This window comes from Geotrypetes seraphini, chromosome 1 (assembly GCF_902459505.1).
Source record: "Geotrypetes seraphini chromosome 1, aGeoSer1.1, whole genome shotgun sequence".
NCBI classification, from domain to species: Eukaryota; Metazoa; Chordata; class Amphibia; order Gymnophiona; family Dermophiidae; genus Geotrypetes; species Geotrypetes seraphini.
In genome coordinates this window covers 339453452-339471698 of record NC_047084.1, presented here as the reverse complement: position 1 = coordinate 339471698, position 18247 = coordinate 339453452, and the positions used below count along the sequence as shown (strand labels likewise).

Below are 18247 nucleotides of genomic sequence, written 5' to 3'. Positions count from 1 at the left end.
GGACATGCACTGGTGCCCTGTGGTAAAATGGCCAATTTGCAAGTGCACACCGTGCGCTAAAAAATAGTTTAAATTTTCTCAAAGGTGGAGAGTGGGCACGACAGTGCTATCAGCTAGGGGCAAATTCTATAAACGGCATCTTAACTTAGGTGTGGCTAATGCTGGGAGTAGCATTACGTACTGTAAAGTGCCTAAGTAGGCGCAATTTATGTTTATCATTTATTAAACTTGATATACCTCCTTAAGGCTCCTTTTACGAAGCTGCGTTAGCACACGCAAATTTTCATCACGCGCTAACCCCTGCGCTAGCCGGAAAACTACCACCTGCTCAAGAGGAGGCGGTAGCGGCTAGTGCGGCCGGAGGTTTAGCACGCACTATTACGCGCGTTAAACCGCTAATGTGCCTTCGTAAAAGGAGCCCTTAGTTGCAGCACAGTTCAAAGCAGTGCACAATAAAAAAACAATTTATAAAAGTAGAAATGGAACGCCATTAATGACAGGAAAGAATTACTCATTCATACTAAAGAACAAAAATTTTAAATTAAAATATTGCTGTTTCTATCCCTTCTTGCCTGCTTTTTTTTTTTTTTTTTCTACTGAGAAAAAGCTCTCAAAAAGAAAAATTTTAAAAAGTACTCGAATTTTAGTATATGACGATTCTAAACGTAAATTTAAAGGTAATGAATTCCATAACTATGGAGCAATTGCAAAAAATACTGTAGTTCTAGTTCTAAAGGTAGGTGCTGGAAATGTAGGCCTTGAAACCTTGGCCTACATTTCCGGTGTCTGTCTTTGATGGAGGTGCAATTGACGTGGATCGGTGGCCATTTTTAACGCAGCTGCTGACAATAGTGCCGGTTAGAGAATCTGGACCCAAGTGCGTGAGGCCGTGCTGAATGCTAACTGGTCAGCACAGGAGCCCTTACTGCCTCCAGAACGGGTAGTGGTAAGGGCTCATACACTAATATTTTTAATGGCTGCACGCTAATTCACAATTAGCACATGGCCATTAATTCCAGAAATAGGGAAATCTGCCTTTTTTCAGCCACATCAAAAATGTCCTTGGCTTTCAGAAAAGATCCCCGATGAAGGCGTACTAAGGCCACTTTTGCTGCGGCTTTAGTAAAAGGGCACCAAGTTACTGTAGGTGATCTTTTGTTGTTGTTGAACTAACTTGATTTGATTTCTTAAATGTGGTGTCAGTCCAGTCATTTATTTTTACATTACATTACATTTCTAGACTGCAAAACCTCGCTAATCAATGCGGTTACAAAAATAGTGAACTGGACATTCCCAGTGAACTACAAAGTAGACATCAATCAATTCAATTCTCTAAAAATTTTACAAACAAGTGATTTAAGTAACTTACTATAATGTATATAAGAACGAGACCTTCTAAATAGAGAACCTAATTCCTTATCTCAGCTAGCTGCCTGAAAAGCAAATAGACGTTGCTGGAACTTCTTATACAGGGGGGTGGGGGGGGGGTAAACAAATAAAGCAGTATTGCATAGTGGACAGTTTGATGTGAATAAAGTAAATAATTCTAAGAGGTACTCAGGCGTTTCACCATGTAAGGTTTTAGAACAGAGTGTTCCCAGTTGTGCGCAGAATTGAATCGGTTCAGCGGACGGCCACCAGGATGATCTCGGGGCTCAAGGGTCTCTCGTATGAAGAGAGAATGAACAAATTGCAGCTCTACACTCTCGAGGAACGTAGGGAGATGGGAGACATGATCGAAACATTTAAGTACCTCACGGGACATGTTGAAGTGGAAGACGATATTTTCTTTCTCAAGGGACCCTCGGCCACAAGAGGGCACCCGCTCAAACTCAGGGGAGGAAAATTTCATGGCGACACCAGAAAGTATTTCTTCACAGAGAGAGTGGTTGATCATTGGAACAAGCTTCCAGTGCAGGTGATCGAGGCAGACAGCGTGCCAGACTTTAAGAATAACTGGGATACCCATGTGGGATCCCTACGAGGGTCAAGATAAGGAAATTGGGTCATTAGGGCATAGACAGGGGTTGGGTAAGCAGAGTGGGCAGACTTGATGGGCTGTAGCCCTTTTCTGCCGTCATCTTCTATGTTTCTAAGTTTAAACATCACATGGGCTCAAATGGGAGCCAATGAAGCTCTCTGTAATAAAACGTGATATGATCTGATTTTATAGATCAAAAATCAAACGTACTGCTACATTCTGCATTCTTCGTAGTCTACCTCTGAAAACTGCTTATAACATAAGAAGTCAGATATGGTACAGTAAACCCCTGCTCCCCAAAGAGCTTTCATTCCAAGAGGGAGCTCATAGGTCCCACAGATTCAGGAAATGGAGAATGTGGTTGTTGGAATGTGAAAGCTGGATTTCCTTGTTCTCAGCCCATTGCTTTAACCACTAGGACACTCCTTTGCAAGGTAATAAAACAAAAATGTTTTGCAGTTTGTTTGACCTTTATATATATATATATTTGTATCTCCAAATGAACTGGCTTGGCAACCTCACTACTTCCTTGTATTTGCAAAACATGCTGAAAATAGTCTCGTTGAGAGTGTGTAGTAGCACTCTTGCCATGCCCAGATTAGAATCTGGGCAGTGAAACCATTGCTGCATGTAAAGTGTATGCTGTAAAGTTTCAACACTATTTTAATAATAAAACCATGAACAACGTCATTGGAAGTATTCTTTTTGATCCTCCGGGGTACTTTGCTGTTTCTATTTGCAATTTATGTGGTTTGTGAATGGCGCTCTGTAAGCTGAAGCTTAAAACAGTAGCCTTATTAATATATGTGGCCAAGTTTCCAGGGTGCATGTTTCGCTCCGCCGAAAATTCTTCTTAAATTGTTTGGAGTCATTATTATAGCAGCATTTGGAGGTTCCTGACGAAGGGTTGGTCCTGAAATCGAGCTCAGTAGAACCAGAAGCAGCCATTTTTTTCACTTCGGGGCAGATGATAAAGTTTATACACGGCGGCATTATTGCTGGTTTTCCAGCACAAGATAAGTTATTTGATTATCATTGGGTTGTGCTGTGTTGGAGCATTTGTGAGATTGGTCTCTACTTATTTCATTATTTTTATTTGTTCACATTATTATTTGAGTGGGGTTTTTTTTTACACTTTGCACTCTTAATTATGCACCCTATGATGATGTGCCGCGTTGAGCCTAGTGCTCCTGTATGAGATAAGCCTTGAAGGGCAAATTTTATAAGAAGCACCCAAAAGTTAGGTGCCAAATTAGGCACTGTTCAGCGCGATTCAAGTAAAATTGGGTGCTGTTTAATGAATCACACTGAGCGGCACCTGTTTTGGAGGTGCCCAATAAATAGGCCAGCTCTAGGCACACCTAAAAGTTAGGCGCCTATGTGAACACATAAGCACGCTTTAGAGCAGCGATTCTGCAGCAAAGCGCCTAACACATAGCCACGCCCACTCCTAATGTGCATAGCACCTAGTTTTTTGAAGGCCGCCTAAATTTTTAGAGGCGCCTTGTTACAGAATCACTATTTCTTGATAGATGCCTAAATTTCAATTACTGCTGATTAAAAATCTTAATTGAGCTCGTTAAACAATTTAGACAGGTGCTTATCTAGGTGGGCGCCTCTGAAATAGGCGCCGGTTACAGAATTTGAGCCTGAACGCTTCGCATTTATCTGACTTATGCAACCCACATTGAGGACTTCCAAATGTAAAAATTATTAAAAATCATTATCATCATTGATCTTAAGAGTGGAACCTGAACTCCAAATTAGCGTGTACTTGAAGAACTATTATATAGTTTGTTCTGTGGTGTGGACACTTGGGTCCTTATCAGTAAATGAAGAATATTGAGTCTCATTAAAAGGAGACATGTTGAACTATTGATATATACTTTGATATATATCTTGGTTAATATTTTCTTCTTGTCTGATGTTTTCTTCTTGAATTATATTTTGCTGGTTTTTTAAGAGCTAAATATGCTAACCGGGAATTGTTATTGAACCAGCAAAATATAATTCAAGAAAAGAACATCAAATAAGAAGAAAATACGAACCAGCAAAATATACCAACCACCATCAGTCGGTTCTTCTTATCTCCCTAGATCTCTCCGCAGCATTTGACACGTCTGATTGAAATTGGAATATCAGACTAGGTCCTGGACTGGTTTTCGCCTTTTTTCTCTGAACGATCCGCCAAGGTAGTCTTTAACGGAACATCCTCAGATTCATTCACGACTGAATGTGGGGTACCTCAGGGATCAATATTATCTCCTCTACTATTCAATATCTTACTGGCCCCATTCCTAACATTAGGGCAATCCATTGGTTTTACGATGTTCGGCTATGCGGACGATGTCCAACTAGTTCATCCAATAAACCTAAATAACCCAAACGAAGTAATACTCATAAACCAAAAATTGGAAAAAGTCAATTCTTGGCTTGATTCTAACATGCTTTCTTTGAATATCGAAAAGTCCAAATTGATGGTATTTCCCATCAAAAAAGAACTTTACTTACAGGTTCCCTTAAAACTCAAAACCCTATCTATCAACATTGTATCTTCATTAAAATTACTTGGAGTCACCTTTGATAGCAAATTCATATTAGTACAGTGGGCCAGCATTGCTTTTACCGATGCGCATGATCAGAGCCCTATCTAAATTGCTAGAACAGCCTCTTTGAACATTTTGATTCACTCCCTTGTGATCTCTTGTATAGATTATTTCAATGCCCTTTTCAAAGGCATAACAAAAAAAAGAAATCAGAAGACTTCAGATAGTTCAGAATACTGCAGTAAAAATCATATTTAATGCAAAAAAAAAACATGACCATGATACTCTCCTTTTATATAAAGCTCACTGGTTACCAGTAGAACCCAGAATCTCCTATAAAATACTTTTGTTAACTTTCAAAATCCAACAAAATAACCAACCAGAATTCATTAATAAGCTTCTTATCCCATATAACCCTTCTAAGACCCTTCGATCGTCAGTCCAAAATCTTCTCTCTGTTCCCTCACTAAAGTATATAAACACAATGAGATCTTCCATTTTTTCTGTGACTGTTCCTTCTCTTTGGAATAGTATTCCAGCTTATTTACATGAAGAATCAATTCTTAATCAATTCAAGACAAAGCTAAAGACATTTCTTTTCATTGATGCCTTTGAGATTTAACTGCCCTTTTAAGGGTGACCTAGAATGATTTTATTTCTACTTCCCCTCCTACTGTTTTTCCCCTAAATTGTTATCTTTTACGCTTAAAATTATAGTTCTTGCTCATTATCCTCTTGTTTCCACTCGTTATGGTTTTATTACATTACATTACATTACATTAGGGATTTCTATTCCGCCAAGAGCCTCGATCTGATTCCGGGTGCCAAAATTGAATTAAGTACTTTGCACAGGGTCACAAGGAGCAGTGTGGGTTTGAACCCACAACCTCAGGGTACTGAGGCTGTAGCTTTAACCACTGTGCCACACTCCCTTCTCATTATGTATGTAAATTGTACTCCACCAAAAATGTCAAGATTATTGGGAATATAAATAGTATAATTAACTCAATTCTGCTACACAGCCCCAGAACTAGTGTATTATGCAAGACACTTACGACTGTATTACCACATATTTAATGTAGTCTTCACTAAGAGTTTCCGCACGAGTTAACACCCATGCTGAAACCCTGCATTGTTCAGCTAGTAGAATCCACTGTTTAACCATGTTAAACCCGCTATGCTTTCTGCATCAGCCCCTCACTCTTCTTCTGGTTGTCTGCAGCTGCTCTTATGCTTATTCAGTGAGTGCTTAACTCGCGAAAATACAATGTGTTCTCGTTATCTGCATGCTCCGTATTCAAGGATTCGCTTATTCTCGCAAAATAAAGTGTAATCCATTTTCTCTATTCGCGGACATTTTTGCTTATTCACAGTCATGCACAGTATGTTTCCACGAGGATGAAGATATTCTTACAGCTGGTCATGAGTACTGTTAGATCCAAAGACTGTTGTTGGGTTTGGTTGTTTTTTTAAACCTGTGTATAAAATACATATATAAAATGCAGAATATAATAAACATGCTGTTCTATACAGGAAAGGTACACAAAATGATGAATTTATGGTGTTAGGTAGCAAAAGAGTACAATAAACAGGGTCACACAGGAACCTAACCCTCTTTTCCCCATAGGATCAATGGTTCCATATTCGCAGTTTTGGTATTCATGGGATTTTCTAGGCGTCTAACCCCAGCAAATAGTGTTTGTATCCAGACACTTTAGCCATCCTTCTGGCCTCAAGACAGTTAATTTAGAAATTTATATAATCCTGCAAAATCAAGATAATTCTATGTCCTGAACACATTTGACTGCCCCTACCTCCCACCCACATGTGCCTAATTTGTCTGTGCCTTAATCCAGCTCTGCCTTCTAAGAATCGTGTTGCTAGCTCATACCAGTGGACTAGGTGTAAGCTTGGTTTTCTTCCTTCTTGAGTTATGCTGTATAGTGACTAATTTTTTAGTGATAGCTGTAAAAGAACTTCTCTGTCTTGTGGAAAAAATATTCAGGAAGAGTAGGCCCTCATTCTACCATAAGAAAACGTTTAGCAACCCCCCCCAATCATTCTTCTGTATTGTCACACCATTTAGACACGCAGGGACTCCTGTTGGTGATCTCAAAAGTCTCAGGATTAATTTTTATCCCTGCACATATAAGTATGACTACAATGGGCCACATGTCTGTGATGTGACACTGTACAAAAAAGAAAGAGCTGGAATTCAGAAACAAGTCCAGTCTGGCATACCGTAAAACTCGGCAGGAAGCCTTGTAATTGGCCACTGTGTGGTCATCTGTGCAGAGCTGTAACTGTAACCAGAAAGATTTTGTGTCCAATGAACTTGGTTTGAAGAGTTTGAATGAGACAGATGTGTATTCCTTCTTGTTGCAGGAGCCATTGCAGCCATTACAATAGTTGTCATTGCATTTGTGCTGTTGGTGTTCGGAAGTGCAGCGTACATGAAGATCAGGTAAGAGTTTGCCCTTCTCATTCAATAGAGCCAGAGCTCTGGATACACAATATTTCTTGAGTGCCAGCTAGCTGTGAGCCTGTCTTGGTAGTGGGGAAAATTTCATTGCATTACGTCAAAAAAACCCTTTATGACCTGCTGTCGCCATGCAGGTTCAAGGCAACTAACAATAACAACACTACAAGCCTAATACATATTTTCTAAACAAATGTTTCAATGGTTTCCTAAAACAGAAGTAGTTGGTAATTTTCCTAATAATTAAAGGAAGAGCATTACAGATTAGTGCTGCCAAATGAAGTGGTGAATGACCCAGCAGTTTATGAGATTTGACAGATTTCAAAGATGAAATTCCCAACAATAATGTCTCTCTCTTGTATTCCATAGAGATGAACCCGATAACAAGGTAATTCTCTATATAAAAACATAAAGCCAATTTAATCTTATCAGTAAAGGAGTTATGGAATCATATTTAAAGGCAGAGTATATCAATCTGGCTACTGAATTCTAGACTGACTGAAGTCAAGATTTCTGGATCTTAGTGCAAGCTAAAAAATTTTACAACAGTCTATGAGGATGGTTTGAAAAGTTTGGTAAAAAAGCAAGTTAAACAATGTAGTCTCCATCAAGGGTTAGTCACGTGGAGGAGCATTTTCAAAACATACTTTTAAGTCTGATTTGGACATATGGTGCTAGATGTCCAAAGTCTGCAGTAAGAAAATGTCTATTTTCGAAAGGCAAATCACCATACATCTAGAAATAATTTTATTTTTTTATTTTGAAAAGCCTCTATCTGGACGTCAAGGCCATTGGGACGCCCAGAGGTCTATCTTTATACCACATTTTTAACCAAAATTTCATCCAAGTCCCAAATGCCCAGAACAAGTCCATTGCTATGTCTGGAAGGGGCCAGTCCTGTAATGGACTGGCCACCCAGACATTGCAACAGAACAGTGGGGCACCTTAGAGTGCACTGCTGTGAACTTCACATAAAGGGTGCCAGATAAACGTCTCACCAGAACTCCCATATAGGTTATGGTGAGTCCCCCAAAACCCACTATACCCACCTGTATACAACCCGAATAGCCCTTACGGCTGCAAGTGGCACCTATATAGTATTAGAGAAGGGTTGGGAGGCGAGTTTGTGGACTCATATTTTCCATCATGAATGTAGTGGTTAGAGTGGCTTATGGGACTTGCTACTCCTCTCTATAGTTCACTTGCTACTTAAGCCACCTGTGTGCATCTCTACTAGGCTTTCCTATACCAGGTGCTGAAGTTTGGAGACAGGTACGTACATTTGTATTCTGATCTTTGTGGGTGTAAGGGGATTTGTGAGCATGGGGGGAGTGTGGGGGTGTCTTACCTTGATGCATGCAGTGGTCATCTGGTCAGTTTGGGCAACTTTGGGACATTTAGACCCTTCTAAAACATGTCTAGTTCTGCCCAGGATGTCTTGTAAAATATTTGATTATCACTGCAAGATGTTCATGTCTAACCCGCCCTTGAGACTGCTGAAAGCCCGCCCATAACACGCCCATCTCATGCTCTGAACATACAGAGGCTGGAATACCTCGTTAGATGTACAGAAAGATGGTTTTGATTATTGACACGTAGACAGGGTCCTGGCAATTAGGACATCCAAGTTAGAGAATGACACGGGGAAAAAAATCTTCCCCGTCACCGCCCCGTCCCCCTATCCTCTGACCGCCCTGTCACCGCCGTTCCCTTCACCGCCCCATCACCGTCACCGCCATCCCTTTCACCGCCCCGTCACCGCCACTGCCATCCCATTCACCGCCCCGTCACCGTCCCCGCAGCATTCATATAAGCCTTAGTACTGTAATATTTAGCTTATTCCTTTCTTATAAATCAAAGTTCCTGCTTCTGAACTAGAGAAAGAGATGTTCAGCTGGTAGGGCTTTGTTTATAAATTTTTATCAACACAACTAATATACTATTTTATCCTAAAGCAAAAAATAAATAAATAAATAGAATTTTTTTTTCTACCTTTGTTGTGTGATTTCTGCTTTCCATATCTTCTCATTCAATTCCTTCCATCCACTGTGTGTCTTCTCTCTGCGTCTTCCATTTGCTGTTACTGTGCCTCTCCCTTCACACACACCCCCAATTGGTCTAGCACCCATCTTCTTCCCTCCGCTCCCCCATAGTCTGGCATCTATCTTCTTCCCTTCCAGCATCTTCTCCCCACTCTGTCTTCCACATTTCCCTTCAGGGTCTGTTCCTCTCCACCCTCCTTCAATGTCTGTTCTATTCCTTTCCACCACCACCCTTCCCTCCCTCCTTTACCATCTGTTCCTTTCTACCACCCTTCAGCTCCTCTCATGTGGCCTATCTATCTACCTTCCTCCCTCTTATTTTCATGGCACGTTACAATGTAATTTGTGCAAGCCACTGGAGCCTGCGAGCTCGGTCCCTGTCCCATCCCCACAAACCATCTCGCTTCTGTGCTCCTATTTTCCCCATTTCTAATATCTCCCCTATATATGTGCCATTGCCTCCCCTATCTTCCTCTTCCATACCAGTGTGTGTCTGCTTTTCAATCCCATCTAGCTTCTCTCCCTCTTTCTTCCCCCTCCCCTGCTTCCAGCAGCTGGCTCACCTGCCTGTCCTCCCCTTTCTTTCCTGCTGTGAGTTTTTCTTTCCATCTTCATCCCCTTGGCCCAGAATCCTTTTCCCTTTCACTCCCTCCTTCCAGTGTGAGCTGGAACTGGCTGACAATATTATATTTTGAATAACTAATTTGTTTGAGGTGTTGGCTAAGGTTGGTTAACAGATCTTTGAGCAGGCCTGGTTCAGGACCTAAATGAGGAAAGCCTGTTCCTGCTTTCTGCTCAAACCCTCGTCTCACCTCTATAAAGAGCACGTTGCTTAGATAAAACTATTTCACAATTTTTTTTAAAAAACCAAATACAGTACTGCTGTCACGCTGAGGGATGAAGGTCAGAGAAGGAATTATAGGATTCCAGAATCATTGGGGGGGGGGGGGGGTTATAAAAATCAGATCACCGATCTGACCAAAATAAAACAACAAAATGGGACAACATACTCCTACAAGAAATGCTAAACAGAGGCAGTAACACGAGCGATTGCGCGGTCCCCACAGCCCCCACCCGCCCGATGGTAGCGTTTAGCCCGCTCCCTCCCTCCAGCTCACCTTAGTTTGCAGGCTTTCTTTTTTGGCAACCTACACGCTTTCAAAGAGCAGCGCACGTGCGGCTGCTCAGTGTTCAATCTTCTGCAACTTCCTGTTTCCAGTTCCGTCAGAGCAGAAGATTGAATACTGAGCAGCCGCGCGTGCGCATCGCCGAAAAAGAAAGCCTGCAGTCTAAGGTGAGCTGGAGGGAGGGAGCGGGCTAAACGCTACCATCAGCCGGGTGGGGCTGCGGGGACCGCACGTTCCTTGATGCCTCACTCCGGAGACAAGACCATTCACCGCTCCATGGGGCGGTGAATGGCCTTGTCCCCGTCCCCGCAGCCACTGCTATATTTCTTTCACCGTTTCGGCGGGTTATCCACGGCTAAATGCGGTAGCCGCGGGTAAACCGCCACCGTGTCATTCTCTAATCCAAGTGCAGATTTAGGATGCTTTCTGGACATCTATGTTTTTTGATTATGGGTCCCTTAGTCTAGCAAGTTTCCAGTTTTTTCTTATCGTAGAAAAAATAGCTTACGAAAAAACTGGAAACTCACTGGACAAAGGGGGAAATTCTGTATAGGTCTCCAGTTTCAGCAGGTGCCTAAGAAGCAGCTGAGAATCGCACACCGGCGTCCTATACAGAATCACGTCTGACCTAGGAGACAGGCGCCTAACCCTGCCTAACACCCCCGATTTTCTAACCGGTGTCTGTGACCGTGTCAAAGGCGCTGGTTATAGAATCGTGTCGGCCTGATCAGGGATTCCTTTCCATCAGCTGATCATGACAAGGGAATCCTCAATCAGATAAGCCAGCATGCCTCCTTGAAGCCATGGCTTCAGGGAGTCCTGTTGGCTCAGCTGATCTGGGGGGAAATACCCCTGCCACAATCATCTGAACGGCTGCGGCAGAGAAACCCCCCCCCCAAGAAGTCCCTTGGCAGGAGGGATACCCACTCACTCCTGCCGGAACCACCGACTCCCCCCCCACAGCGAAGTCCCCCGACAGGATGGATGCCCACTCCCTCCTGTCACCCCCCCCCCCAGAAGTTCCCACCCCCTAAGTGCCCCTGTATACAGCCTTCGATGGAGATTATGCTGTTTAACTTTTTTTTTTACTAAACATTTCAAACCACCCTCATAATTGTGAAAGGGCTAAAGATTGAGCAAGAAGTCTGAATACTAGGCCCACTCGCCTTGTCTTGACCAGAGCAAATGTAAATTGTTTGTATCTGCACTGCAGACATGACTTCATGCTTGTTGTGTCAGGCTGTGAAGATCTGACGGTCTTGCAGCACTCCACAAGCAGAGGTCTGCAGTCCCTGGGGTGTAATAGGATTCTGTGGTTCTGCTGATCACTACAGTTTTTAGAGGAGTGTCTTAAGTCCAGTCTCTGCTAAAATTGACAAATAAAGATGAGAATACAGTATAATGTGGATATACCACAATGATGATGATGCAGCAGTGATTTTTATTGCCTTTTCATTGATGTTTCCAGCCTGAACTTATATATTTTTAGAAGTTTTTAAATGTCTCTCTTAAAAAACAAGTTGTAGATTATCCTCTAATTACAGTTGCTCATAAGCATATTTCTAACCTGAAAATACATCAGCAAGAAAACCACAATATTACTGCCCACTATGGCTGTATAAAGTACATGGGCAGCCTGACTGTGGTTCACATCAGTTCCATTGTGTGTGAGGTTATTTTTGTTATCACTAGTGATGGGAATGTAGGCTATTATTAGGAGTGATGGGAATGTAGGCTATTATTAGGAGTGTTTATAACCCAAACAGATAACTCTAGGCAGCTTTAATAAAGACAAAAAACAGATGCTCTGTCTTCTTCTGCAGAGGCTTTCACAGCTGAAGGCTTCTTTGAGTATAACACTGGCTTTCTTTTTTTATTCTGATAAGACACCTAAAAACAAAGAACTGAGTAGACTATTTGTTAAGCATAGACATACTTGCAAGAATTTCTTATTTATATGTATTTGATATTCCACCTTTTTCTAGGGTGAGGGTACAAGGCAGGTTCCACGTCCGAGTGATATATTGAGAACAAAAATGATGCATACATAGATATGAGACAGGGCAAACCAAATAAGAGAGAGCACATTGACATAAAAATATAGATAAGGAATAAATCTTTAGTTTGCAAGAATATTTAGAGAGACCGCCAGGAAGTAAGACAAACCATGGGTAGGGCCCATGGTCAAACAAGGAAGACAGGATAAAGTCTTGGCTGCTCAGTGCTTCCTTTAAACTCCTAGGTTTTTTTTTTGAAATTTTTTGTGAAACGTGAGATATTTCTATGTAGAACATTAGGTTTTGTCTCCTATTTTTGGAACAAAGTAGCTGAATGTGCAGAGGCCAGTGCTGGGAAGGATGTGAAAACCTGTTGGGAGGATCAAAGTCTCTTGTAAAACTGTAGGTGGGGGACAGTTGGTTCAGACATTTGAAGATGAAGCACAGTGGTGTAAGTTTTAAGTTTCAAGTTTTATTAAAATTCGATTGAATGCTTATCAGTATTTCTAAGCGATTTACAAGTAAAATAAGAAATACAGTAATATAAATAATTAATATCACATGTACAAAACAGAACAAAAATGACTAACTGAAACCAAAGGAAAAAGGGAGAAACTACAATTCATAATAGGATAGGTAGAAGTCATATAAGGTAATAACATCAGGATGGTGAAAAAAAAAAGAGGGCTAGGTTTCAAATCATAAGAACGATTGCCGAGCAGCTGACTTATTTGTCTCCAAAAGCGTCTCTGAAGAGAAAACTCTTCAGTGAACTTTTAAATCTTTCTAATGAGGCTTTCTCTCCTAAGTAGATATGTAGTAAGTTCCAGATTTAAGGAGCGGTAACTGAAAAGATGTCAGTGCGTCATGTGTTGATAACCTTCAAACAGGGGATGGATAACAGGTGTTTGTTTGATCACAGAGATTTCAATGGATTTACAGTACTCTCAATCATGGACCTGTAAACATCTTACATAATTGACTTAACATGGTCACTGAATTTGACCCCCACCAAAAGTCTTGCTGCTGTGTTCTTTTTAAGGAGAATTGAAATTTTTATATTTTTCAAATGTTCTGCTATATTTTTAACCTCCTTCCTTTCCCTTGGGTTGGGGCTGGGACAGATATTAAATTAAGAGGGTAATTATATAACAGGGTGCCTAGTTTAAAAGTGAGGAGGTCGATACCTTTCAGTGGCTGCTGAATATGGGACACAAGACTAATACTATTGTGAAGGCAACACCAGATCTACTCCTGGGGGTCCCCAATCTGAGAAAATAAGATTGTTGAGTGACCACTCAAGAGGTTGAAGGAGTCTAATCAACTTAACTGCTAAGATGTTTTGCTTTCCTGCTAGATAAACTGCCTTGAGGAATACTTTACAAGGATTCGCCCAAGTCAAGATCTGTATCACTTCTGGGCACAACAACATGGCAACTTTGTTGTCTGTTCAAATGAGGATTACTTGATTTGAGGAGGCAATCTTGGAATGTGTTTGCTTGAACTTCTAGGAGATTGATGTGGAGAGTTTTCTTGTGAGGAGTCCAGATGCCTTGGGTATGGAGGACATCAAGGTGGGCTCCACAACTGAGCATAGAAGCATCCGTAGTGATTATTTTCTGATGCAGTGGAGTGTGGAAAAGAAGACCCATGGAAATATTGGTCAGTAGCATCCACCACTGGAGCGTCTGACAACGGTCTGAGATCACTTGTATCTGTTGGGAAAGCGCTCCAGTGGCTTGAAATCATTGAGTCGAAAGGATCCACTGAGGCTCTCTGAGATGTAACTGGGCAAATGGAGTCACGTGAACGCTAGATGTCATGTGGCCTAAGAGATATAACATTTGATGTGCAGTGATAACATTGAAGATTAGAGACCTTTTGACATATGTGAATCAGGATGTTGACTCTTTGTTGCAGTAGAAGGGCTCAAGCTTGAGTTTTGTCTAGGAGAACTCTTATTAATTCTAAGGTCTGAGTTGGTTGAAGATGCGATATTTGATAGTTGACTGCAAATTATGATAAAGATTGATATTAATCACCGTCTGTAGCATAAAAAAACGAAGACAACTGTCGTTAACCCTCCTTATACGTTTATCCTATAAGGATATATCACCCAATTAATGTTTATAATTATATATAATGAGCCTCATTACAAAATTGTGACGTGCTAGTGAAAAACTAAACACAGATTTGAAATCGGCATGAAAAATACTAGAGAACTCACCCAACATTAACTCTGATGAGAATGATGTGTTGACCTTTGTTATTTTTTTATCAAAGGTTGAGACAGGTCCCTATGTGAGTGTGTTTTTGAGTTGTTATTTTGTTGTTTGTATGGTTTGTTACAAGGTGTGTTATAAAATGTGTTTAATCTTTTGACCTTGGCTTTAACAAAGTATTCTAACAAGTTCCTAGACTGCACCAATCCTTATACTGTTGTCATTAGCCATCAGCATTCTCTGTCAATTGAATTGCAATTGATGGAAAGTTACTTGGGTTTTCGTAAGCTATTTAAAACGTGGGTTTTTATTGACAATGTTTGTATTGTGGAATGAACAATATAACATGGATAGTAAGGAGAGTCAGAATGCTATGGGTAAGAGTTATTTATTGAGGTCTTTATATAGTTAATGAGTGGATTTGATAATGAGGGTTGCAAGTAGATGATAATTATATTATTTGGTGTGGGTCCTTTGGATGTGATGGTATAATTAGTATAATTGTTGCACAATGAGATGTTATTAAGTTTGTAACTTGTAAACCACTATAGCACTTTGGTTTTTTAGCAGTATACGAGTATTAAGTATTAAAATCAAATCAAATCTGCCAGTTGTTTGGACTGGTCTACTAGGCCTCAAGGAAAGAAAATTAACAGGTAGGAACAAATTTCACCTTTCAAACAGCTGAAAGTGAAAAATATACAAGTGTATGAAGGCTTTTGTAAGGCACTGTAAATATAGATTTAAGCTGGTATAATATTTATACTTATATGTTATTTGCCTAATTAAACATAATCTGACCCATATTCATCCACTCTGTTGGTAAAACTTTTAGATTTGTCAAATCTTTTGCACTTCTTCATAATTGAGTAAGTTGATTTTATTTTCTTCCTGTCCTTGTGCAGGCATTCCTCATATGGACGGCTTCTGGATGATCATGATTACGGATCCTGGGGAAACTACAACAATCCTCTCTATGACGACTCATAATGGAGAGAAGATGAAAACCTGGCCACAAATGATTAAAAATGTGTTTTAATTTATTAGTGCTTTGCTGTAGGGTAACTTGCTGGAAGAGAACATGAATGATACTCACAGCCTAGCTTATTGATTCCCCCACTTCTGTGCTGTGCTGAATTATACAAAGGAGCTACACCAGAGGATGAATCCTGAATACAGCTGAAGTGGATACACTTGTCCACCAGTTACCCAAATCCACCACATGACTCGCAGCACGAGGCTTGGAACTTTGCCTTCGTGTTTTTAACTGTGTCAGTGAGGAGAGCAAAACAGATACCAGTTGAAGGTGGTTCTTTAGCATGTTTCTTTTGTAAGGAGTTTTTAAATTTTTGTTTTCTCTTTTTATCTCTTAACACACCAGCAGGGTTGAGCAGTTAGTGGAAGGGGCGAGTGTGGCATAGTGGTTAGAGCTCCAGCTCTCAGCACCCTAAGGTTGTGGGTTCAATCCCTGCACTGCTCCTTGGGCAAGTCACCTAATCCTTCACTGCCCCAGGACAGATAGGGAAAATAATTGAAGTACCTGCTTTGAGTGTGGTTGTATAACTACAGAAAAAGGCAATATATGAGTCCCAATCTCTTATCCCCCAATTTAAACAATCATTTGGTATTGAAAGGTTAAAGTAGACAACTCCTGGTAGTTTTGGAGGGAGAGTTGGGGAAAGGTCAGGCTTAGCAAGTGGGTGTGAGCTCCTGTTTCCTCCCTTGTTGTCATCTTTCCCTGATAACTTATTTTTAGAAATGTTCTGCATTCATCTTGCCACAGCTTGGTGGGCTGAGACTTGCTGGCTTTGTGTAGATACTTTTAAGAAGGATGGAGTGACAAACAGATCAGCTTTAGTTCTGTTAAATTTAAAACACAGTGTGTCGGGGCTTTAGAGGGCTTTGTTGAGGCCTGTAAATATTGTAAGTGAACATTTAAGTGCAGGATTGGAGAGGTTGCTCTGTTTGATCTTTTTTTCCCCCCCAGCTGGTAACCAGTGCTATATTACTGTATTTAATTGCAAGTGAGCAAATGGCTTAGTTTAGCAGAGTTGGCCCTGTTATTAAGTGACAGTGTTTTCACATATGGCCCTGCTTTTCTGCCCCTACTCTCTTAAGTAAATGAGGCCCCATATCTCTCTCCACATTCCCCATGGGTTGCTCCTGTAAGTTAAACTGCCTGTATCTCTTCCTAACCAGAAATCAGCAGGATCTTTACATTTTCTCCCTATAGATAGGTGTGTATATTTGTTGGTTAAAAAGTTTGATAGTGTTCCAATGCTGAACCAGTTGTAAACTAAGCTAGGTACATGAAAGAAAAATACTTTATAAAATTGATTGGTTTTATCTGACAGTTAATATTTGATCATTTTAAAATCCATGGTACCAGCTACTTAGGGTAAAATAAAAATTTTTATCCTGAGTAAGAAGGTGGCCTGTAGTATTCTGATAATGTGACTCTATCCTGTTTTAACATAGGTGTCGGAACGGGGGAGGCCACAGGGGTCGTGGCCTCCCTAAATATTTTCGGTCGCCGTTTGTTGCCCGCCCTCCCTCCTATCTCCTGGGGTTATGATTTTAAATCTTCGGGCTGCCACTGCGCAGCGTCAAACAGCAGGCCTGCCCCAGAACCCTTCATTCTACTCCCAGGGGCAGGCTTGCTCGTGGACACTGCACGGTGACTGCCCGAAGATTTAAAACAATAGCACCGGGAGGAAGCAGATGGGGGACTCGGGAGCTGCACTAGGGCCAAGCTCATGGCCCACCCCCAAACAAAGCAGCGCTCCACTGCCTTTGTGTTTTAAGGAAAGATTTTAAAAATGGAGGAAAAGCATGTGTGCGTGAATGGGTTGGTGGGGGTCAGGGAGAGCTAAATTTCATTTGGAAAGTAAAAGTAAAACAGCCAACAAGCCCTATGGCTTTTCTTAATTGTTTTTGCCATAGCTCTCTCCACCAGTTTAAATCTTTTTGTAGTTCCCTTAAAAAAAAAAAATTGAATCTTTTTTTCAAGGTGGCTGTTCAGAGGAAAACATCAACTGTTCTGCCCCCTTCAAATATTATAGGGTCCCTTTTACAAAGCTGTGGTAGCAAGTTCCATGTGACAAATGTGACGAAGCTCATTCACTTCCTCTGGGCTTCATTGCACTTGCTGTGCCGGGAATCACTACCGCGGCTTTGTAAAAGGAGCCCATAATTTGTAAATCAGCAGGATCTTTACATTTTCATTGGAACAAAGATATACTACAAGGTGAATACAGCACTTAACAGAGACACCTAAGAGAGCCTGTTCTTCTTGGAGCTTGCAAATCTAATCAAGACAAATGGACAAGACAGACAGGTCACTCAAAACCTCTTGCTTGATTTTAATATTGAGATCATGATTGGGAAACAGTAGAAACCTGATGCCAGATAAAGGCCAAATGGCCAATGTAGTCTGCCCATCCACGGTAACCATTATCTCTTTCTCTCTCTGAGAGATCCCACATGCCTATCCCAGGCCCTCTTGAATTCAGACACAGTCTCTGTCTCCACCACCTCTTCCGGGAGACTGTTCCACGCCTCTACCACCCTTTCCGTAAAAAAGTATTTCTTCAGATTACTCCGGAGCCTATCGCCTCTTTACTTCATCCTATGCCCTCTCATTGCAGAGTTTCCTTTCAAATGAAAGACTCAACTCATGCACATTTATATTATGTAGGTTTTTAAACGACTCTATCATATCTCCCCTCCCCCGTCTTTCCTCCAAAGTATACAGATTGAAATTTTAAGTCTGTCCCCATACGCCAGGGGTCTCAAAGTCCCTCCTTGAGGGCCACAATCCAGTCGGGTTTTCAGGATTTCCCCAATGAATATG

At 41.1% G+C, this 18247-nt stretch overlaps 1 protein-coding gene across 1 annotated transcript in view; it reads left to right on the top strand.

Annotated features, from left to right (window-relative positions):
• Positions 1-16816, top strand: part of PARM1 (prostate androgen-regulated mucin-like protein 1) — a 123774-nt gene extending 106958 nt beyond the window's left edge. Inside the window, exons 3-4 of the mRNA XM_033960788.1 lie at positions 6913-6991; positions 15300-16816. Of these exons, the coding sequence (XP_033816679.1) occupies positions 6913-6991; positions 15300-15384 (164 nt within the window). The 3' untranslated portion in view covers positions 15385-16816. The remainder of the gene's footprint in view (positions 1-6912; positions 6992-15299) is intronic.
• The last annotated feature ends 1431 nt before the right edge of the window (positions 16817-18247 follow it).